Here is a 23,813-nt window from a genome sequence, read left to right on the forward strand (position 1 = left end):
AAAAATCACTTCCACCAGGCTTCCCTGGTGGCGCAGTGGTTGAGAGTCCGCCTGCCGATGCAGGGGACACAGGTTCATGCCCCGGTCCGGGAAGATCCCACATGCCGCGGAGCGGCTGGGCCCGTGAGCCATGGCCACTGAGCCTGCACGTCCGGAGCCTGTGCTCCGCAACGGGAGAGGCCACAACAGTGAGAGGCCCGTCTTCCGTAAAAAAAGAAAAAAAAAAAATCACTTCCGCCATCAGTGTATATGGCTTCTCTTTTCTCCATACCCTTCCCAGCACTGGTTATCGTCAATATTTTATAATCTTCGGCAGGCTGCTAGGTAAAAATGATATCATTCATTTAATACATATTTCTACACTGCCTATTGTCTACACTGTCATGTTAGACATGATACAGGGATGGTCCCAGTGGTCCCAGAGCTCAGAGACCACTGGAAATAGACACGTTGAATAAGTGCCCAGTGAGGTTTTTCAGTGATGTAACCTCATGTCTAACAGTGGACCAAGGAGGTGGCTGTTTTTTTTTTTTGCCTCTGTTAACTCATGGAAGGACACAGATGGTAGGGAGACAGTACAGGACATCCCAAGGGATTCAGGGGAGAAAGATGAACTCAATCATGCTTTTCTACAACATTCTTGGAGTCCTATTATTAATGTCTTGAGGACTGCACCATGCCTATGGGGATTTATATCCTGAGGTGGCATACTTTAATTGTGCAACATGGGATAAAATAATAATAATATAAAACGGTGCTGGAACAACTGGATATCTGTATATAAAAAAAAAGACCCCCATGTTTACCTCATACCGTACACCAAAATTCACTCAAAATGGATCAAAGACCTAAACCTAAGTGCCAAAAGTATGACACTTTCTTCAAGAAGCCACAAGAAAGAAATCTTTGTGGCACTGAGTTAGGCCAAGATTTCTTTAACAGAACGCAGAAAACATGAACCATCAAAGAAACAATTAATAAAATGGACTGCGTCAGTTTTCAAAACTTTTGCTCTTCAAAAGGCAGTTAAGAAAAACAAAAAGGCAAGCAGACTGAGAAAAAAAAATATAAAAACATATATCTGAAGAAAGGCTGGTATCCAGAATACATAAAGAATTTAATAGTATTACAACTAATGAAAAAAAAAAAGAAATAACTCAATGAAAGAAAAACAGCACAAGATTTTTTTTTTTTTTTTTTGCGGTACGCGGGCCTCTCACTGTTGTGGCCTCTCCCGTTGCGGAGCACAGGCTCCGGACACGCAGGCTCAGCGGCCATGGCTCACGGGCCCAGCCGCTCCGCGGTACGTGGGATCTTCCCGGACCGGGGCACAAACCCGTGTCCCCTGCATCGGCAGGTGGACTCTCAACCACTGCGCCACCAGGGAAGCCCCAGCACAAGATTTGATCAGATATTTCAGAAAGGACAATTTCTGAATGATCAAGAAATGCATGAAAAGATGCTCAACATCACTAATCATCAGGGAAATGTAATTAAGATTACAATGAGATATTACTGCACACTCAGTAGAATGGCTAAAATCAAAAAGACCAACAACACTAAGTTCTGACAAGGATGTGGGACTCTCCTACTTGGCTGGTGGGAATGCAAAAGGGTACAGTCACTTTGAAGAAGACACAGTCTCATAGAGTGTCTTAGGTAATTGCCCAAGATAAATGAAAACATTTGTTCATACAAAGACTTATATGCAAATATTCATTGCAGCATCATGATTAGAAACATCATTTCCAACATCAAAACTGGAAACAGTGCAAATGTCCATCAACCAATGGATAGATAAATTGTAGGAAATTGATTATCATGGAATACTGCTCAGCATTATCTCTTCCAGAGTTTTAAATTTTTCCCCAAGAATGTCTTTATTAAATCCCTCAGGCAAGGTAGCACAAAGCCTGCTTGAAATGGAGGAGCGAAGAAGTAAAGAATACCAGAAGAAGCACAAATGAATATTTCAATAAATTACCATGCCGTTAATGTCAAAGGGTGCTTAAGAAATGCTCCTGTTGTCACTGAGGAGGGGCACAAGGAGGGACTAGCAGAGGTGAAAAGGGGAAGAAAAAACAGTGAAGGCACCCAACAGTCACTGAGTGCCATGTCATCCTCTTCGGTGTTCTGTCCTTTGAGGCAGCTGCCTTCATTTTATAGGTGGAGAAGGTAGGGCTCAGAGGGGTGAAGTGACCTGCCGCAGGTCACACAGGTCCACCTGGTCTGTCTGAGCCCTCAGCCTAACTGGCAGTCTGGGAGGAGAAGAGAGGGGACCCTGGATCCACCACTGCTGCCTGGCTTCTGGCTTTTAGACCTTGGATCTGCCAGCAACAGCCCCGTGACCCTGGGTATGTCATCTTTCTCTGCCTCAGTTTTCTCCTCTGTAAATGAGGATAAGAATGGCCCCCACCTGGAGGCTTGTGGTGAAGGGAAATGCATGAAGTACTTTAGACACCATGTGAACGATGGCTCCCTCTGTGACCATGCTGGAACAGGGGTGCAGGGAGGGCAGGGGTGTGGGCGAGACCATCTGACTGGGGCTGGAGGGCTTTGGGTCATCTGGATGGGAGTTTGGGTGGTGACCAGGGACCCCCCCAGTTAAGAAATCCTGGAGAGGGATGGGAAGTTTGGGGAGCTGATTTCTGGGCTGCGCGTGGAGATGGGGAGGGTGCTTGAGGCCACCTAGAGGGCAGTTGGAGGGGGCTTGGGGTAGTGCCCAAGGGTCCGAGGGTCTGACAGACCTCTTTCCTCAGTAAGGGAGGGAGAGGAGTCTCTTGGGCCTGAACTGGGTGGAAGGGCAAAGGCAGCATCAGAAAGTGAAACAGAATAATAGCACCTCTTTCTTCCCTCCTTCCTCTCCTCCCTCCCCTATTTTCTTCCCTCCCTCTCTCCTTTCCTCCCTCTTTCTCTATCGCTTCTTCTGTCCTTTCTTTCGTCCCGCCTTGTTCTGAAAGGCCAGGGAAGAAGAGCCTCACTCAGAGCCATGTCATGAGTAACCCACTTGTGTCCTTGTGGTTTACCTACCTGAAAAAGAGTTGTACCCTAAGATCTCCACATGCTGTGGGCACATGGTTTCTGATTCAACTCCACAAATATTTACTGTGCTCTGGTTAACTGAGTGTACTTTGTGCTGGAGGTGCCAGAGAGATGCAAACAGGCAAAGCCCATCCTGGGAGGAGCCAGTCTGGGGTCCCTGGCTGACGTTGGCCCAAGACATGCCCCCACTTCCCCAAGGATGCAAAAGAGCTCTCTGTCTACCAGTGCCCCAGGCCCACATCTCTCTCCAACAAAGTGCAGCAACTGGCGCCAGTTCTGCAAGATCTGAACAAGACAGTACATTGAAGGCATCACCTACAGGAACGAGGTGGAGCTCAGCCTGCAGGTATTGGCGGGCTTGGCAAATATCTGTCAGTTCGCTGCTGATGGCAGACACAAGGCGGAATTCTGATTTTGCATCTGTTTCTTCCTCTTCTCTGAGTTTTCCAAGATCATCCACACACATAGAACTTTCTCCTCAACACCGTGTTCAGGGGCCACGCCAGGTTTTGAAATAGACCCCAGATTCATTTGTATGTTGTTTCACCTGGAGAGTAAGATTCATGCCTCACAATCAACCAAGGTTTAGCCAGGCCCCACGATGAGCCCGGTGTTGATATGCAGAAACTCTTGGGGTAAAAGGGAATTTAGAAAAATGAAGAAAAATAAGGTCTGAGGAGGGATGAATGGTTGCAGCCAGGAAGACTATTTCTTTTCTTTTTTTTTTAAAATATAAATGTATTTATTTATTTATTTATTTTTGGCTGTGTTGGGTCTTCGTTGCTGCACGCGAGCTTTCTCTAGATGTGGTGAGCAGGGGCTACTCTTTGTTGTGGTGCGTGGGCTTCTCATTGCGGTGGCTTCTCTTGTTGCGGAGCATGGGCTCTAGGGTGCATGGGCTTCAGTAGCTGTGGCTTGCGGGCTCTAGAGCCTCAGGCTCAGTAGTTGTAGCACACGGGCTTAGTTGCTCTGTGGCATGTGGGATCTTCTGGGACCAGGGCTCGAACCTGTGTGCCCTGCATTGTCAGGCGGATTTTTTTAAAAAATTAATTAATTAATTAATTAATTAATTTTTGGCTGTGTTGGGTCTTTGTTTCTGTGCGAGGGCTTTCTCTAGTTGCGGCGAGCGGGGGCCACTCTTCATGGTGATGCACAGGCCTTTCACTGTCACGGCCTCTTGTTGCGGAGCACAGGGTCCAGACTCACAGGCTCAGTAGTTGTGGCTCACGGGCCTAGTTGCTCTGCGGCATGTGGGATCTTCCCAGACCAGGGACTGAACCCGTGTCCCCTGCATTGGCAGGCAGATTCTCAACCACTGCGCCACCAGGGAAGCCCCAGGAAGACTATTTCCCAAATGCTTTGGGCTCTCTGACTTCCTGGCCTGGATGGGATGTGGAGCAGTGGGTGAGAAGTTCTGGTTGATATGTGGCGAGCAGAAGTGACACGTGCTCCTTCTAGGTTGGATCACTGAATTGTTGGGGTCAGACCTGCGAGAGACCCTCTTTCCTCAGGCATTGCAACTGGCCAAGTTCTAGGTGGGGGCTGCTTCGGCCTCATCCTGTACGTGGTATTCCACATGTTCAGCCCCTCTGCTGACCCATGGCAGACATGTGGTGGAGCGAGACCTAAGCCCTGGTTGTTTTAAGCCACTGAAGTTAGGGCTTGTTTGTTATTGCAGCGTAACCGCACCTGCCCTGACTGCTACACTTGGAAAACAAAAAACTTGATTTGAGAGGCAGCCTTCCACTGACCTCTCTTCAAAATTCAGAACATCAAATCTCCTTTCTCCTCTGTCTTATCAGTCAACACTGTCCTTTATCTGGTTGATATTTATCATGTAGCATGCATAAAAGATACAACAAGTTTTGTTAGGATAAAAATGGAAAGAAAGCAATGACTGTACTTGTGGTTGGGAAGTTTATTACTGTGTGATGAGGAGACAAGAAATAGAACTTTTCTCTTACCCCTAGGGGCACAGAACAACAGAATTGCAGACCACTAGCACTGACCATGACCATAGATTTTAGAGGGGATCTAATTTAACTTCCTAGCCCGAGAAGGCATCACCTCTCCATCTCAGATTTATTTTTACCTACCAGGTGTCAGTCGCTCTGCCGAGCACTAGAGAGAAACAGAGATGAATAAAACTCAACTTAGTAGGTACAGTGACCCAGGAGGGGTTCGGACCTAGTGCTATGAACACAGAGGAGGAAAGAGGCCACTTCAGGTGAGAAATCAGGGAAGGCTTCTTGGAAGAGGTGGTAGTTCACCTGTCAGAACCTTATCCCTCACTGTATGTTTGGGCCCATTCCTGACTGTGAGAATGCAGAAATGTATGCTGGGCATGTTTCACCATCCTTCCTCACCAGGTGGGCCAACTCAACTCATCATGACCCACCAGGGATTAGGCTTCTGACCTCTCCCTTGGCCCTGAGACTTCCCAGACTGCCTTATGTGTGTCCAGGCTTTTGTACAGGTACAGTGTGGTCTCTGCCTTGGCAGGCAAGGGACCAGTTGGGTGACCTGGGAGCAAATCCCAGCCTGCTCTATAAAACTAGGAGTTAAAGGAGAGCCTGCTGTTCTAGGCCAAACACTGCAAGTGCCCATCTAGTCATCCTCCCTGCTGGGAATCCCTACCTTGGTCAAGGATGGGCAGGTGGGCGGGTAAGGGCAGCTCCCATCCCTGATCTCCTGTGGGGGGAATCACTAGAGAATGACTTTGTACTGGATCTTGTTCAGCTCGGCTGCCTATAGTAAGCAGCTCATTCACAAGTGAGCACAAATTAATACAGTACAAACCGGCTACATATTGTGCTATAATTGATTGTCTTCTGTAATCAAAGGCAAGGCTGCTGACTTTGTTACTTTCCCTGCTTAGCAACTGCTGGAGGAAGACTTTGCGGGGAAGGGAACCGAGGTTGTCGAGGTGGTTTTGGCTGCATGTATCTGTTTGCAAATTGTGTCTCTGATGTATTGAGAGGAGGATAAGGCCCATTACATTCAGATTCAATAAGTATCAAATGCCTGCTGTGTGAGAGGTATAGGAAGACCCATTATCTTATTTCATCACTAATTGTGTTAATAGTAGTAAAGATTTGATAATATGCGCAAAACTTATTGTAGTCTTTACAGTAACTTTTTTTCCTGGTATATATTATTGTTGGAATTTAAATAACCCTTTAGATCTTCCATTCTAGGTAGTTTGATAAGTGGACTATAGGAACCAATTTTCTCCAGCTAGTGCTAGGTAGGTGAGACAGTGATCTCTGCACTGTTTACCTGCATCCAGCTTGACTGCTAAACAATCTAAACACATGGAACTGGAATTTTTAAATCACTTCAGTCAATACAAGAAAGCAACGCCATCTTTCCATTTACCTGCCAACGCTAAGGCGGGCTTGGTTTTTTTCCAGCAGTTGGTTGTACTGGGAGGAGTGACTTAGTGGGGGCATCCTCTCCCGTCCACCCTGCTAAGACTCTGCCCTTTGGAGGATTTGGAGGGAGCTCTACCCTTTGCGAAATCAGACTTCGAAAATCCCCAAATCCCCTTTTGCCCTGTTGAGGTGGGGTGAGTGTCAGACTGCATAAATCCCGGGGAAAGCTCAGCTGTCTCCTGACCCCTGAGAATTATGCAGTTTTCCTAACCTTGACCTGAAGTCAGACGTCTTTAATCCCTTTCCAAAACGTCGCTCGTGGTGGGCTGTCGTTGGAAAGAAAAAACAAAATAAACAAAACCCCAAAAAACAAAACAACCCCCCCCCCAAACCACCCTATTCTGAGACTCGGGAAAAGGGCACTTGCTCCCTGGGGGCTGGGGACAACTTCCCGGCTACCTTGCCCAGGGATTTTAAATTATCGCGTACCGCCAGACCCCTTCGCGCTTCCAGTGCCCGACCCGCACCCCGCCACCTCCGTCTTCACAGGCCGGCAGGAGGGGGTGGCAGCACCGAGGCGATTTTATTCGTATTTTTTTCCTCCGGGTTTTGTCATAGAAACGCTGACACACAACCTCCACATTGCGGCCGGCCCGGCGGGGACTGAGGGCTTTTGGGACCCTGCGGGAGCGCGGCGCGCACTCCGCGCTCCCCGGGAAACAGCTGGACGCGACCAAATCCCGGGTAGGGGCGGGGGGAGCGCGACGCTCCGCCCCGGCGCTCGGGTCCCTCCCTCCGCCCGGCTCTCCGCAGGCGCCCTCCCCTCGCCGGGGGCTGTGAGTTGCATTTGGTAAAACCCAGCCCCGGAATATGTGGATCTTTGGAGCGCAATGAAGTAGCCTTTGGAGAGGAGGGAGGGGGCCCGTCCGACAGCCACAGCGGCCAGAAAAGCGGCAGCGGCGGCGGCACCACCACCGCTCGCCCCCCAGCCGCCCGGCCCGCCAGGAGGCAGCGGCGGCTGCTGGCGGGGGCGGAGGCGGCGGCGGAGAGGCGAGGAGGAGCAGCGGGAGGAGCAAGAGCGCGCAGCCGGCGGGTCCACGCATCTCAGCACTTCCAGAGCAACTCCGGCGCCTTCCACACCCCTGCCCGGGGCTGGGGGCTCCGAGAGCGGCCGTGAAGCCAACCCTATCCTCCCTGCGAACCCTGCCCAGCCCTGCCCTGCGCCTCCCGGGCTCCGCTCCGCGCGGCGGGTTTCCCGCTCCTGCGCTCCGGGCGCGCCTCCCGGACGCCCGGGTCCCCGCAACCAGGACAAAGCCATGAAGCCGGGGCTGCTGGAAGTGATGAGGATGAACAGAATTTGCCGGATGGTGCTGGCCACTTGCTTGGGATCCTTTATCCTGGTTATCTTCTATTTCCAAAGTATGTTGCACCCAGGTAGGGGGCGCGTTAGCGTGGTTTTGTTGGCTATTTTCTGCTCTCTCGCGCTTTTGCTTCCTCGCTCGCTCCGCCTGGTTTCTGCCTCTTCCAACCTTACCTCTTCTCTATGGGCCACCTCGGGGTTCCTTGCTGACCGAGTCGGCCCGGATACCCGAGTCGGATGGGGAGGAGGAGGAAGGATGTGCGCTCTCTTCTTCGTCCTCCCGGCTCCAGGCTGGAGGATGAGACCCGAGGGGCGGTAGTTTTGTTTTGTTTTGTTTTCTTCTTTGTGTCTCTTGTCCGTCTGTCTGCGAGGTAGCAGGGCAAGGTAGAGGTTTTGGGAAGCTGCTGAGGGTGGAGGGTCGGTTTGAAGAGAACGAAACTCCCTCCTGGCTTCTGCCGAGGTCCGAGGATGAAAGAGGCGCCGGGAGCCAGCCGCCCGGCGCCCCAGCGCGCTGCCTCTTCCTGGTTGGGGGGACCGGGGGCGAAGGGTGCGCGCCCCGGCGAGGTTGCCAGTCCCCGCCGCGAGCTGGGGAGCCCGGGGCTAGGCTCCCACGTGTCCGGGGCTCGGCACCGCGCTGAGCAGGTGTAGGGAGAGGTTGGGTGCCCGGCACTGCCCCTCCACCGGGCTGCGGATGGGGTCCGGCGACAGCTGTTTGCCCCGGGGCTCGGCTCCGGCTCCGCCTTGACCTTGCGGCTTGTGCCCCGGGGCCTGCTCCCGCCCCGCAACCCCGCTCCGCAACCCCGCTCCCGACCCTGTGCTGCGGGACTCAGAGCTCCTGGGTCGCGCGCGCCACCGCAGTTTGGGAGGAAACTTTGGTCGGGTCCTGGGCTGACCGTCAGGTTGCATCCCCCCCTCCTGCGTTCCGAGCATCCGGAGCCCCGCCGGGCCGTGTGGGAATGAGCCCCCTCCCCGCAGTCCCCGGTGGCTTAGACAAGTTCCACACCTGAAATCTGGATTCGGGGAGGGACAAGGCTTGCCCCTTCCGAGGGGCGCGAAGGAAAGTTTGAGACCTGGGGAGGGAGGGACGACCTCGACCGTGGCGGCTCCGGGTTCGCAGCTCCGCTCTGGAGCCCAACAGGTAAAACCTTACAAAGAAGCTTCCGAGGTAACGGGAGTCTCCCCGTGGAGCCATGGTCCTCCACCCCTAGCCCCCAGCAGGCTCCCAGTGGGCCACATCGGCTCCCAGAACCATTTTTCACGCCTCCGAGTTGCCTTTCTCAGTATAGTCACAGCAGTAACTTGGTTTTATAATTGCAAGGAGGGAGGTGCAAACATATTTCCTTCCAGGGCTGTAGGGTTGGTGTTTTCTTTTTGCCTCCTGCATTCTTCTTTCAGTGTGTATCTAACCCAGACGCAGCCCCGAATTCCTCTAGCCTGCATTTGGATGACAGCATAAAGCTGTTCTTTCCGTCAAACAGGCAGGGCTGCCCGGTGCGGGATTCCTTGACAGCTCAGGGCAGAATGGCCCCTCTGCCCCTCTGGGCCTGGAGCAGTTGTTAAGGCGGCCACTTTGCCAAGAATATGGTCGTATGGCCTGGCACTACCACATGTAACCTCAGGACACCAAGCCAGCCTTGTAAAGGGTGGCTTTTGTTTGCAGCTGGGTATTTTTAGTTTCATGTCAGCAAACTACAGCGGTGTTTGTCTCCTCACCCAAACCGGTGGTTGTGAAACTTCTAAGGGAATTTAAAAATGGACCTGGGTTGCCTGCCGGCCGCCAGGCGATGGTTGCGATGGGCAGGACCAGACAGACAGCGCCACCCCGGGCCAGACTCCCCCGGGGCGGGGCAGGGGGGTGGGGCTGGGGACTGGGTGGTGTACAAATACACTGGGGCTCCAGCAGTTTAAACAAAGGGCCTAATGATTTGGTCTAGACACTACAGATGTGTTTAGGCCACTTAAAGTTTTGCCTGGACCGAACATGCCAGGTAATTCTCTGCAGAAATGCCTGGAACAGGGATGAATATTAGTCTCTGGCAGGAATGTACTTTAACTTCTCTGTACCTGTTAGTTGTCTGGTGAGATACTAACTAGAAAGACTACTACTATCCATGGTTTTCATGCATCCTGGGCTTTTCTTATCCTCTGTGAGAATTAGGAAATAACTGTCTAGCCGGAGATACCAGGAAGAAATTTCCAACTTGTAATTTGCACTTTGTGAAAATTTCCAGCTCCAGTTGGAACATTAAGTTGACTTGAAAGCAGTGGTTTTAGCTCCTTTCAGTCTGGCCTTTTGGAACCAGGGACAGAACCTTTTCCAAGGCTATGCTGATAAGGATCCTCTGTCTTTGATCCTCTGCTCTCAACCTTGGCTTCCCTTCCTGGTTCCACTTCCTCCCCCAAAAATAGCATTTGTTGATTATTTGTGTCTATATGAACATGTTCTTCTGATACTTTCCCCCAGTCCATAGCAAAGACTACTTTCAATACATTCTATTGAATGTAGAACTGCAGGTAATTCAATTGAAAGGTCTTCCTTATTCTTTTTTTCTTTTTTGGCCACGTGACAGGCCTTGTGGGATCTTAGTTCCCCAACCAGGGAATCGAACCTGCGCCCCCTGCAGTGGAAGCGTGGAATCGTAACCGCGGGACCGCCAGGGAAGTCCCGAAAGGTCTTCCTTATTTTGAATTACATATGGTTCCATGAAAACTCCATGTCAATGTCAATGGGACATAAAAATATGCTTTGAAATTCATATTAAACATTTACCCTCCCCCCCATTTTATTAAACTACACTGTTGATGACAGCTGATGCTATATCTTTTTCCTACCGCTTTGAATTTTCTTAAAAGTTAGCTAATCTTTGCTTCTCCGAAGGATTTAGGTAATGATAGCTGATCCTTTAGCCTGGCTCTGCAGTTTCCGTTTCTCCAGATCACCCAGGGAGAGGCAGAAGGGACCACAGCATGGCACAGATTGTGTTGCTAAAAATTTGGAGCCCTCTGGCAGGAGGGCTATTTCTATTTCTATCTGAAATAGAAAAGTAGTATTCAAAAAAGAAATGGATTCCTGGCTTCGTTGATGGCTAGAGAATACCTGGAATGTGTGAGGAGGGAGAGAAAGCATAAAAGGAGACAGCTGGCAGGGGTTGCTGGCTGTCTCTCCCTCTGATTCTAATCTAGGGTTCATTGTCTTTTGTACTTTTCTTTTCTTTTTTTTTTTTTTGCGGTACGCCGGCCTCTCACCGCTGCGGCCTCTCCCACCCCGGAGCACAGGCTCTGGACGCGCAGGCTCAGCGGCCATGGCTTACGGGCCCAGCCGCTCCGCGGCATGTGGGATCTTCCCGGACAGGGGCACGAATCTGTGTCCCCTGCATCGGCAGGTGGACCCCCAACCACTGTGCCACCAGGGAAGCCCCTGTACTTTTCTAATATATAAACTTGAGAAATTGATCTTTAATTTGGTTGGAGGGTTCAGCAGAAGCGGGCCTTGTCGGTAAAGGCAGTTTTCTTTAGAGCTTTGACACACTGAGTTAATACTCTTAGGGCAGGGACTGGGTTTTAGGCCCCATTCTAACCCCAGTGTTTGGCACAGTGCCTGGTACGTAGTAGTTTCTCAATAAAATATTTGCTGGATGAATGCATGAAGTGGCTAGACTCTAGGAGACCTGCTTCTCCAGTTTCTGGGAAGGTTACATTAAACCTTGCCAAGAATACCTAGTCAGTAAGTCTGTCTCTCTAGGAGGGGTGTGGAACACAGGGGACAAGGTCTGGACACTTCTCTGCCCTCCTGGCCTCTGAGATCCCCCGAGTCATGGATCAGGTTTAAGCTCATCATGCACCAGACAGGAGCATTCCCCATGGCCTAGATTTGCTGCCCTGAAGTGTGAGACAGTGAGACACTGCTTGGGTGTCCTGGGTACTGGGGAGGCTTGGCCTTATTTAGCCACTGACCTACAGAAACCTATCTGCAGGGGACACCTTCTGTGGGCGTGAACCGTTCCTGATGTTGGTGAGAATGGAGCTCCATGCCTGTGGTTTCTGCACAGGTTTGAGTCCATCAGCGATCATGTCCTGTGAAAGTGCCTCCTGAGCATTGACGTGGCTCGCATACCTGCCGAGACCATACCTGCCCCAGATGGCTGGCCTCTGATGGAGCTGTGTCCGGCCAGGCAGAGCTGAGAGGCCGCCAGGCTGCATTTGTGAAGACAGATCCTCTGAACCTTCCTTCTGTGTTACTCCGTAGGGTTGTGGTTTTGTTTGAAAGCTCCTGTTCATAGGAGAGAAACCTGCGGAGAAAGCCTTTTTTTCTCTCTTGCTCTTCCTCTCTCTCTCTCTTTTTTTTTTTTTCCTTTTGCGATATGTTTACTTTCACTGTCGCCTGGGATTTCTTTGCCTTGCTTGAATGTATTGAAAGATTATACCCTTTATTTAAAGAGTTCTTGGGTTACCCCTTTGTAGTTCACTTGATTAGATTGGATGTGAAATGCTCTTGTGTTATAATTTTAATTTAATTATAAACGTAATATGTGCTCATTTGAGAAAATTTAGGAAGTACAGAAGAAAAACAATCATTCATTAATCTACGACCCAGAGGCAATGGGTACTTTTTTTCTGTATATTATAGTATATATATATTAAAAAAAATTTGAGATCACATCCTGGATTTTGTACCTTGTTTGATAGATAATATGTATTTTAGACAAATACATCATTATGGTCATTATGGTGACTAATTATTAAGTTTAAAGACAGAAAATTTAACCACAAACTTTTAAATTTATAGAGTTGCATATACCTCTCACCTTCCATCCCCACCCCTTTGCAGGATGTCAGTCTGGTATCATGCCTTTTTTTTTCCCCCCCCCGCATGTATTTCATTTTAAAGAATCTTTTTGCTGATACATGAAATGAATTTGGAGTTATACCAGTTCATAGGGACTGTTCTTTTATATCTGACATCTTTATCCTTTGAAAAGATGTCAAGAAGGTCTCAAATATGACGCTGTTTTAAATCCTGGAAACAGCATTAAATGACTGAAAGATAAGATGTTTCTAGCATGGGGTCTCCCCTTGGTGGTTTAAATGTTTGCATCTCAATGGGGAGTTTCATAGTTGCACAAAGATAAGACAGATACACTTAGGCAGTTTCCTTCCACAGTAATAGCCGCTGTCCAGGAGTCCTCATTTCGTTGCCTCTGAAACAAAAGTGGTGATTGGGCACCAGAAGGAGAGCGGTTGGGGTATTTCTGATGGGTGAGGGGTGGGAGAATCCGCCCTCCAGCAGAGGCTGCTGTTTGTATTTATCTGGGTGAAGAGTCATTTTGCTTAAGACGAGCTCTGTGAGCAACAGCCATTTAAAAACAGGAAATCAAAGGCTTACAAGCACGGGTACCACCCTTTCCCTTCTTAAATCCACCAAAAGGACAAAGCTCTTCTTAATCTGGGGACGGTGAGTGGAAAGACTTTCATGAAAGTCACAGCCGCTTGTAAGGTCAGAGTCTGAGACAAAACAGAAGTTGTTTTACATACTCATTTTCACTTTTTAGTTTTTCTTCTCTTGACTTTTGAGACCCCATCTTTATCACAGGTGAAGAGGGAGGCAGTTCTGCGTCTGAGATCATTGAATAATCTGATCTGTCCATTAAAAATTCCTGGAATTTGTAATTTGATGCATCTCACACCAGATGTGATTGATCAGAAAGTGAGAGTAGAGTTGCCCTTTCTTTCTTTCTTTGTCTCCTCTACTCTGTGTGGGGCATTGCTCTAGGCACTGGGGATACAATGAAACATTATTTTTGCCCTCATGAAACTTACATTCTAGTGGGATAGGCAGGCTTTAAGGAAATGCAGAAGTCACATAGGTGCCACGTCAGATGGTGTGAAGAGAGAAAAAGCAGGGGAGGTGAATGAGGGATGTGAGAGGCCAGGCTTGCAATGTAATACAGAGGTCGTTGCGGGATGTCGCTGACAAGACGACTGGACCACAGAGACGGGGAGGAAGTGAAGGAGCTGGCCACGTGTCCGCCCAGTCCCAGGCAGAATGTTCCAGGGAGAGAGCAGCACAGGTCTGTTCCCTGCGGCAGAACCGTGCCTGACAGGCAGCTCTGAGTGTCTGGAGCAGAGGGAGGAAGGAGCTAAGACTAGGAGGTGGAGAGAGACTGTGTGTGTGGGCCTGGGCCTTGGCCGTGACTGGGGACAGCATGGGAAGCCCTGGGAGAGTTTGGGCCGAGGATTCTTGGGGGAGGGGGCACAACAGGGGTGGACGAGCCGAGGCCTCTTGCGTGCGCTTCTGTGTTTATCTTCAGCAGCCCTTGGGTGCACTTGGGTGAAGTGGTTACCATGTAAACCCCACTTCCCCTCCACTCCCGCCCCCCAAACTAGACCACCCCGTTGTCAATTTTTTAAAGCAGTAATGTACAAATCAGAAAAAAAAAAAAAAAGATTTGACAGGAATTTTAACTGAGCTTGTGTTGGGAAATTCTTAAAATGTTCAGGGTGTGATTCACGGCTTTCGTAGTTAAGAACAGCCATCAACAGCCCCTGACTTATGGAAGCACTCAGGAAAAGTAGAGATTGAATGGATTGATGATTTGGGAGCGAAAGACCCAGGTCCTAGTGTGGGCGGGCATTCCCCTCTCTGCCTAACCCTCTGAATTATTATATTTTATCAATTCTAAAACACTCATTTTTTCCCCACGTTTTCCTTTTTATGAAATTTGATGTGCTGTAACTGATAGTATCTTAGTACTGTGCTGACCTTTAACGGAGAGCCTTTTATTTTCTCGGAGGAACATAAAGTGACAGTGTCTTACAGTTGATGGCTTCGGACCCACCTCTGTAAATTGTGAAAGTACTTTTTGTAAACCTTGGTGCACTCCATAACCTCAGTAAGGTGATGAAAAATGGCACTCAGGCTGCAACTGAGAGCCTGGAGGTACCTGATAAGCCCTGATCACCTGCTTCATACAGGCTTTGCCGGCATGCAGGCCTCTGAGTCTTTTCTGCTGTGCTTGGGAAATTTGCACCTATTTTCAGAGCCTCAGGGCTTGCAGTTAGCATCTCTCTCTGGTTAACTGATGAGGTTGGTAAGAGTCAGAATGGGGACGCGGGGGAGTGAGTTATTTCACGTGGAGCTCAAACCTGGAAGTTCACAGAGAAATAGGCATCGTGATGTTTCTTGAGGAAAATGTCACCGATGTGGATTTTTACTTTCTTTCCAGGCCACTGAACTCCCATGGCCTTCGTCATTTCTCTTCTCTAGCCCTTTTAGAAATGGGTGGTAGTTGTTTGTTTACTTGTACATCTCCACATTTTGAGGAACGTCTACCAGGTTCCTCTTTATAGCTTCTAAGGTTGGCCCAGACGTGCTTAGGAAACATTTAAAGTGTAAATAAGTGATTGGCAAAGACGTCTCTTCTGCCCCCTTGCCCACCTCACCAATATGCATACGGCCCAGAGGGAAGAGCCAGGTTGGTTTGCTGTATCCAGATAGCTTCTGGTGCGATCTGTTTTATTTGTCTCCCAAACTTCTTTGCTCCTGGTTTGCTAGGATTCAGTCAGGCTTCGGGGCGGGAACTAGAAAGTGGTCTAGGTATTTTAAGCAGAAAAGTATTTAATGGAGGGAATCTGGTCCTTACCAAATTGTTGGGAAGGCTGGAGACATAGGGCTGTCGGCTGGACCTCCGTGAATGAGTCTCAGCTAATAGTAACAGTATATGTAATAACATATGGGCAAACATATATTGGCATGGCTGCTCAAAAAAACTGACCTACTAAGTGTGCTACCACCTCTGAGACTGTCTCTGGAACTACTGAATCCAAGAACAAACTAACGACACTGAGAACCTGGGATCAGAGATCTCAATTCCAGAATCGGGATGCTTCCCCACTGCAGCCACCTCTCGACACCCGGAAGGCCAGAGAGTGGTCCCTTCCATGCTGTTGCAGAAAAAACCCTCACACCCCCATCACCGGGAGGGTGGAAACAACCCAAAAGGCAGGAAGGTGGCCTCTTACTCATGGCCCCTTTCTAAATCTGAAGTGAGTGCTTCTATCTGGGGGAGTCAAACTCACATTCAGAACCCTAGCTTCAAGGAAGCCTGGGAAACACAGCTTTTAAATCAGTAGCCTCTGTGGTATAGAAAGACCTTCTGGAAGAGGGTGGAATGGATGGTGAGCCGACATCCAGAGTACTCACCACACCCTATTGGTAAAACGTATGTGAGCAGCCATCCCCCACATGTTTTGTTTATAGCAAGTGTATACATATCACTCCCATTATCTAAATAGGTAGGATAAGGATATTTCTAAGTTTCTAACAATAGTGATCGTAAATCCACATGTTCATCACCATCTGGGAAATTCTGTTATCTAACTCCCAGTCAACTCCAAGTCTCTCATCCTTTTTCTTTGTTTCTTTTTTTTTTTGCGGTACGCGGGCCTCTCACTGTTGTGGTCTCTCCCGTTGCGGAGCACAGGCTCCGGACGCGCAGGCTAGCGGCCATAGCTCACGGGCCCAGCCGCTCCGCACCATGTGGGATCTTCCCGGACCGGGGCACGAACCCACGTCCCCTGCATCGGCAGGTGGACTCTCAGCCACTGCGCCACCAGGGAAGCCCTCTCGTCCTTTTTGCCTTGTGATATGGTATACAAGACTCTGGGAGAGAGAGGAATGCCATTTTCCTGTGTATGTGCGTTATGAGTATTATCTCCAAGCTGTAGTTTCTTTCTTTTCTTTTTTTTTTTTTTAATTTGGCCACGCCGAGCGGCTTGCGGGATCTTAGTTCCTTGATCAGGGATTGAACCTGCGCCCCGGCAGTGAAAGCACCGCGTCCTAACCACTGGACTGCCAGGGAACGCCCTCCAGGCTGTAGTTTCTTGACTGGGATCTCTTTAAGCCTCTATTCCGTTTTATGAGGATTAGTTTAGGTGAAAGTAGATAATATAATCTGTAAATCTACTTATGATTCAGTTGTAAATGGTGATCCATCAAAATATTCTGAGAGCAGTGGGATGACTGAGTTCATTTGTCCTTCTTCCTTCTCCCTCCTCAGGATGCCTGAGTTTCATAAATGGCATGTAACTTGGTATGACAGGTGAGATGGGGGTGTTTGTTTTGATTAATATTTAACATGAATTCATATTTTTAACATTAAATTTCTTTTTCTAGAGTCAATGAAAATGGAAGGCCTGATGTTTCCTTCCCAGGCGCCTTTGTGCTAGATCAAATGTCCCCTGGACTTTGGGACCCCAGGTGCAAACTGGTCTTGAATATAGTTGCTGATTGTCAGACCTGCCACAGTCAAGTTTGGGTAATACAGTGTTCACCCGGAGCTCGTTCTGGCAGTGGTGAGTCCGAGTTCGGCTTTGGGTACATAGTATGGGCAGGAATGATATTTCCAATATCACTGGAGTTCAGGTCCCACTCAGATAGGTATGGATAGAAATAAAGAAACTCGGTAATGTAAGCGTTGAAATCCTGATCAATCTCTGGCTTGAGTGCTTATCTTAAAAGCCTTGTGAAAAAAACCCCACAAAGGCAACGCCAGTGCAGTAGGCTGGTGGATGGGTTTCTGTTAGAAACTGTTAACTTCACAGGATCCCAGAAGAGGGAAAACACAAAGGCCCCTCTAAGGTAGTGTTGTAACACTTTACATTCCTTAACGGTTGACGTATTTTACCTTCAATACTGTTCTTCATGATTGTTCACTATGGTGAAAAAAAGCACAGAATTTGCAGCCCAGGACCAGCGTTCAGGCCCTGGCTATCCACTGTATCCATTCGACATCACTCAAGATATTTTTGTTGAATGCTTGTTAAGAGTTAGGCTCTGTGCTCGGTGCTGGAGATACAGCAGGGACCCGAACAGACATGGTTCATGTTCTCATGGTACCTTCAATGGACGGAGACGTAAACAAATGCATGTTTAAACCGTAGAGTATGTTTGATGGTGACAAGTGCTGCAGAGAAAAAATAAAGCCGGGAAGGAGGATGTGAAATGGAAGCAGTGAGGGGACTGCACTTTTAAATGGAGCAGTCAGGGGAGGCTCCCTGAGAAGGGGGTTTTAAGAATGAAGGAGGGCTTCCCGGGTGGCGCAGTGGTTGAGAGTCCGCCTGCCGCTGCAGGGGACGCGTGTTCGTGCCCCGGGCCGGGAAGATCCCACATGCTGCGGAGCGGCTGGGCCCGTGAGCCATAGCCGCTGAGCTTGCGCGTCCGGAGCCTGTGCTCCGCAACGGGAGAGGCCACAACTGTGAGAGGCCCACGTACCGCAAAAAAAAAAAAAAAAAAAAAAAAAAAAAAGAATGAAGGAGATGAGGGTATAAGGGGGATGAGCTGACAAAGAAATTCAGATATCTATTGGGTATTATTTCCTGGAGGCTGACGTGGGTCAGGTGCTTAACATGTATTATTCCTTACAGGAATCTTACAAGGTTCACCTATTATAATCACCGTTTTACAAGGCGAGGTGGGGAGACTGAGGTCACACAGAGAGGAACTGATGACATGAGAGTTAAACCATGGCTGTCTGACTGTTGCTGTGAAGGTCTAGTAGGGGCTCTCAGTTGGGGGCTCCCCTCTGGCCCCCACATTTGGAAATGTGTCTCACCGTGCTTGTTTGTCCCAAGGATTGAGGACATCAATTTAGTGGGCAGGGCCAAGGGATGCTAGACATCTCGCACAGGGTGGGATCTTTGTGCCCATCAGATAGATAGTCATCCTAACCAAGGGCCAATGATACTCCTCCTGGAGAAATACCTCAAGACCCTACACGCTTCAGCGACATCTGGTGTAGTACCTGGCCACATTCGATGACTTGGGAGGGTGCCTGGCTCATTGTAGGGGCTTAATAATTGATTGAATACGAGTCACAAACGCAAGAGATTTGCTCTCCTCGTTTGCCAAGGGAAGGTAGTAATATTATCTCTCTTCCGCGGTGGTGGTGAGGATTAAATGAGAAATGAGATGTGAAAATACATTGAAAATGGACGCAAAACCAGTGTATGCACATTGTTAAAATAAATGCACTGTGTTTCCTCATTCTAAGATTTTAATCTTTGTGTTGACAACAACGCTGTTGTGTTTCATTCTGCTGGAATCCTGAGCAAATGTTTTAATGTTTATCCGTTTCGTAGGTGTGACCTACCCTGTGAGGTTTACCAAAAGGGTCCTCCGTCTAGGCTCCTATGATATCGTCTTTCTGGAAGCCCTGACCCTCCGTCTGCTGTGCTGTCGCACCTCCCATGCCAAGGCCAAAGCTTAGCTGTGCCTCTGTGTAGTGTTTTGCAAAAGCTGAGTTTATCTGGTGAAAAATCAGCTTGCAGTTCCATGCTGAATGCAAAGGCCATAGCTTCCCCCCCACCCCCAATCATGCACATAAATTACCCCTCAGGTTCCCGTTAGCTTTAAGAAGTGGCACTTGAAAAAATACAACACAGGGCACCCGTCAGTGCCATTTCTGCAGCGGAACTCAGAGGAGGATGAAAGTCGTTTCCGAAGACTAGCTATTGAGGAATGGCAGCCCTTACAGGAGCCGTGGTTGGGTGCATCGCACAGGCCAGGACCGACTGGCCTTGGTCTCCACATTTGAGCCTGTGGTATGCGGACTAGGACTTTCTGAGTTCTTCTTGCACAGGGGCCAGTCACCGCCCCCCCCCGCTTAACTGCAGGCCTGGTGGGGCTTCCTCTGCTGGCTGGCACTCGTAGCAGGGGCAGAGGCCCATTTCTGCCTGTCATCACCAGAGCAGGTACTGAAATTTAGTCGAAAGACTGTAATCCTGATTTGCGTGAGGCCCAGGGTTCTTCAGCCTGAGACACAGGGCCTATCTTATGCTCTTCCGCTCCACCTCTGACCCCTCAGACCGTTCCTGCTGGGCTTAGGGAGGGTGGGCGTCTGTCAGTGCTCCCAGTTCTTTATAAGAACTTTTATCTTTTTTTTTGTGTGTGTGTGGTACGTGGGCCTCTCACTGTTGTGGCCTCTCCCACCGCGGAGCACAGGCTCCGGATGCGCAGGCTCAGTGGCCATGGCTCATGGGCCCAGCCGCTCCGCGGCATGTGGGATCCTCCCGGACCGGGGCACGAACCCGTGTCCCCTGCATCGGCAGGCAGACCCCCAACCACTGAGCCACCAGGGAAGCCCCGAACTTTATCTTTTTAAGCACGTGGCGCTCTGGATGAACTTCCCACCTCATCTAACTGATTTAGACCAGTGGTTCTCAACTGGGGACAGTTTTGCTCCCTTCTCCTCCCCAGTGCAGGGACATTCGGCAGTGTCTGGAGACAATTTGGTTGTCACAGCTGGGGAGGTGGGTCCTACTGGCATCTAGTGGGTAGAGGCCAGGGATGCTGCTAAACATCCTATAACACACAGCACAGCCTCCCACAAGGAATACTCCAGCCCAGAATATCAGTAGTTGGGAAATCCTTATTTAGATTCCATATGTTGCGATGCTTTACTAAAAATAACACTAATGAGATGATCACTTAGTGATACTATGTATCAGACAGTATGCCAACTGCTGTACTTGGATAATCACATTTACTCTTCACCACAACCTGGTGAGGTGGGCGTTTACCAATCCCATTGTACAGATGAGGAAACTGAGGCTTTGAGAGGTTAAGAAGCTTGCCTGAGGTCATAGAGCTGGAAAGTTGGGACAAGATCCTGGCTTAGGTCTAACTGACACTGGAGACTATTCTCTTCACCTCACCAGTGTATCTCATCTACATGTTCTTGGTTTTAGGTAATTAGGTCAAGAAGTAATTATTTTATAAGGGCCTTAAGCACAGCTGTAGATTCTCTGTGGGGCATTCAGTGATAGCCCCTTCTCTTCTTACCTACACTCTATTCTGGGTGAGCACATCCCCTGTTGGGGCCAGTGCTATCACCTGTGTTCAGATGACACTCACCTCTCTTCAACTTGGTTGTGTCTTGAGGTAAAATTCCAGTTCATATGTTACCTCCTGTGTGAAACCAACACCCATCTCCTCTTGGCCAGGTAAGCAGATGGGTGTCCTTCCCCTGTGTCCCAGGGTAGTACTTCCTATGTGCACACCTCTGTCATTACGTGCACTGATGTATTGGCCCGTCAAGAGCAGGCCATGTCTTGTGTGCCACAGTGTCCCAGCACCTAGAATAGAGCCTGGTAATAGTAGTTGTCTTACTCTGTTTGGGCTGCTGCAACAAAATCCCACTGACTGGGTGGCTTATAAACAACAGACATTTGACCTCTCATTGTATCTCCACAGGGTGGAAGCGGTGAGGGAGCAGTCTGGGGACTTTTTTTGAAGGGCACTAATCCCATTCATGAGAGCTCTGCCCTCATGACCTAACCACCTCCTAAAGGCCACACCTCCTAATACTATCACCTTGGGCATTAGGTTTTCACAGTATGAATTTTGGGGGGACACAAACATTTAGACCATAGCAGTAGTCACTTAGTGAATATTGATTGAAAGGACGAATACATTGATAGGAATTGGTGGCCAAGAAGAAAATCCTTCATTGGGACGGCAGGTATGGAATTTTCAGCAATTTCACTGCGGATTTGATTTCCACTTTGATTCTACAATGAGCTGCCAGGTAAGAGAGCAAAGAGCACATCACTTAACACCCTGGTTAGATGTAGACACAGCCAAAAAGTGAACAGTTCTCAAAGTTACGGTTATGATAACGCTGTAAGCAGCGTGTGCCGGGATCTGCAGATTCAGCTCGGAGTACCCTGCTAGCGCAGCGCTGCCCCATAGAAGATGCTGGTAGCTGCATATGTCACTCTAAACTTTCTAGTAGTTGCATTAAAAAGGTAAGAAGTAACAGGTGAAATTAATATCTAAGATAGTACTGGGACTTCCCTGGTGGCGCAGTGGTTAGGAATCCGCCCGCCAATGCAGTGGACACTGGATCGATCGCTGGTCTGGGAAGATCCCACGTGCCGCGGAGCAACCAAGCCCGCGCACCATGACTGCTGAGCCTGCGCTCTAGAGCCCATGCTCCGCAGCAAGAGAAGCCGGTGCAATGAGAAGCCACCGCAACAAGAAGCCCACACACCGCAATGAAGAGTAGCCCCTGCTCGCTGCAACTAGAGAGAGCCCGCACACAGCAATGAAGACCCAACGCAACCATAAACAAACAAACAAATAAAGTAGTATCATTTTAAGAGGCAATACATGTTAAAAATTATTGAGATACTTTGCATTTCTTTTTTTGTACCAAGTCTTCAGAAACTCAGTGTATATTTTACATTTACAGCACATCTCAGTTCAGATTCACCACATTTCAAGTGCTCCATACTGAATAGTGTAGCTCTGAAGTGTTGGAGAACTTTCTATGCATTGGATTTAAGTTTTTTTGTTTACTTTTTTCTCTTTTTTTTTTGCCCCTTCCCTCCTTTTTTAAGGGGATGTTTTCCTTCCTGGGTTTAAGCTGTACCCTTTGGGAAGACTATTGATTCTCTTAGGACTCTAGGTGTTAAATAAGAGAAATACGTTGTGGAGTCGCATATGTATAGCTGAAGTAATTTCAGGCCTCTAAGGCATCTTCAAAGTCTTGTTAGCTAATCAGTGGGTTCTAAAGCAGACGTTTGCATGCAGAGACTGGCCCAAGGAAGAATCATCCTATCGAGGTGGACAGAAGCACACATGATTAACTGTCTAATGGGGCCAAATGTGATTGGGGTTACAAAGAGAGAGAGAAACAGCTAAGGAAGGGAGGGGTGATTGATTTAGAGAGGGGTGTTGAGGAAGACTTCACAGGAGAGGTGCTGTTTTTGCACTGGACCCTGAAGGATGAGTGGAGATTTGCTGGGGGGATTTAAGAGGAGAGAACAGACACTTCAGGTGAGGGTACCTGCCAGAACCAGGGTGAGGTGGGAAGGAGAGCCATGTCTGGGGACACAAGAAGCTCCAGGCTGGAGAGGTGGGTCGGCCACCAACCTGGAGGGCTCTGAAGGTTCTGAAATTTGAATTTTATTCTTGGGAACCAGGAGCTATAGAAGGTTTAGGGTCTCCTGTTTTTCAGATGATGAAATTTAAGTTCAATTGAATGAAACTCTTCTTTGAAGAAATGTCTGTTTAGGTCTTCCGCCCGTTTTTCGATTGGTTGTTTGAATGAAGCTCTCTTGTTTCATTAGAAGGGCAGAGGTTTTCAACTCACTTTCTCAAAATGAACTTGGAGCCATTTTGAAAGAGTTTCTATTATTATTATTTAATGGGGGAGGGGTGGAAGAAGATTATTCATGAATGTCTAAAGTGCAAAATAAGTAATAGCTTAAAAGCGCTCTGGGACGGGATTGAAAACTCCACTGTTTGCATTGCTCCTGCCGAAATCAGAGGCCATGGAAGAGGTTACGTTTCAGTCTCAGTTAGTTGCTAATGGTGCCCTCAGTTCACCCTGGGAGGGCCCTGGGAGAAGTGGCAGGAGAAAGGGAAAGTGTGTAAATAGTTGCGGGGCGGAGAATTTCTTGCTTCAGTGTGAGCTCTTGGGTCTGTCTGGGGTCGTCAGGTTGCGGCTGTGGGCTGCCCTGGAGATGAGCAGTGTAGGCTGGACCAAAGTCATACCCTTCCTCCTGGGAACCAAGACCCCAGGCTTTAGGGCCCCGTAGAGACCCGCCCTGTGCGCTGTGTGTGGGGTCTGATCTCTTTGTCTCCCTGAAAGATGCTGCCCTGTGTAATCTTCATATCAAAAGGCTGCCTCTTTTGAGTCCCCACTCCTGGACTGTGGGAGAGAGGATGGGTTAACTGTAGAGCTCTTGCACCACAGAAGAAGCCATCTCTCGCTTTCAGAATCACTTCTGGGGGTCATTGTGCTTGGTAGAAAACTGAGGGCCCCCTTCATTTTCTCTGCTAGCCAGTGGCACTTGACATCCATTGGTAAATATCCTCAGAGCTGGTTTCCTCGTTGCGGTATCTCATCACCTTTGATCTCCTTTTTTTCCCCATAAAATAACAACCCACAGGGAGAACTCTCCCAAATGCTTAATTAAAAAAAAAAAAAAAAAAGAAAGAAAAAGCAAGACAATGTCATTACAGACGTGCAGCC

The 23,813-nt window shown here is 48.8% G+C and overlaps 1 protein-coding gene across 8 annotated transcripts in view; it reads left to right on the plus strand.

Annotated features, from left to right (window-relative positions):
- Positions 1–7,154: 7,154 nt before the first annotated feature.
- CHST11 (carbohydrate sulfotransferase 11) overlaps positions 7,155–23,813 on the plus strand; it is a 284,429-nt gene continuing 267,770 nt past the window's right edge. For 2 of the 8 annotated variants that reach the window (XM_089921199.1, XM_089921200.1), the window contains exon 1: positions 13,854–17,127. In XM_089921199.1, coding sequence (XP_089777325.1) covers positions 17,007–17,127 — 121 coding nt within the window. In that variant the 5' untranslated portion in view covers positions 13,854–17,006. The other 6 variants (XM_022599894.3, XM_022599895.3, XM_022599896.3 and 3 more) reach the window with 6 other exon arrangements.

The sequence above is a fragment of the Delphinapterus leucas genome, chromosome 11 (assembly GCF_059928025.1).
Source record: "Delphinapterus leucas isolate spDelLeu-1000000601 "Yukka" chromosome 11, BTC_Dleu_Yukka2, whole genome shotgun sequence".
Taxonomy (NCBI): domain Eukaryota; kingdom Metazoa; phylum Chordata; class Mammalia; order Artiodactyla; family Monodontidae; genus Delphinapterus; species Delphinapterus leucas.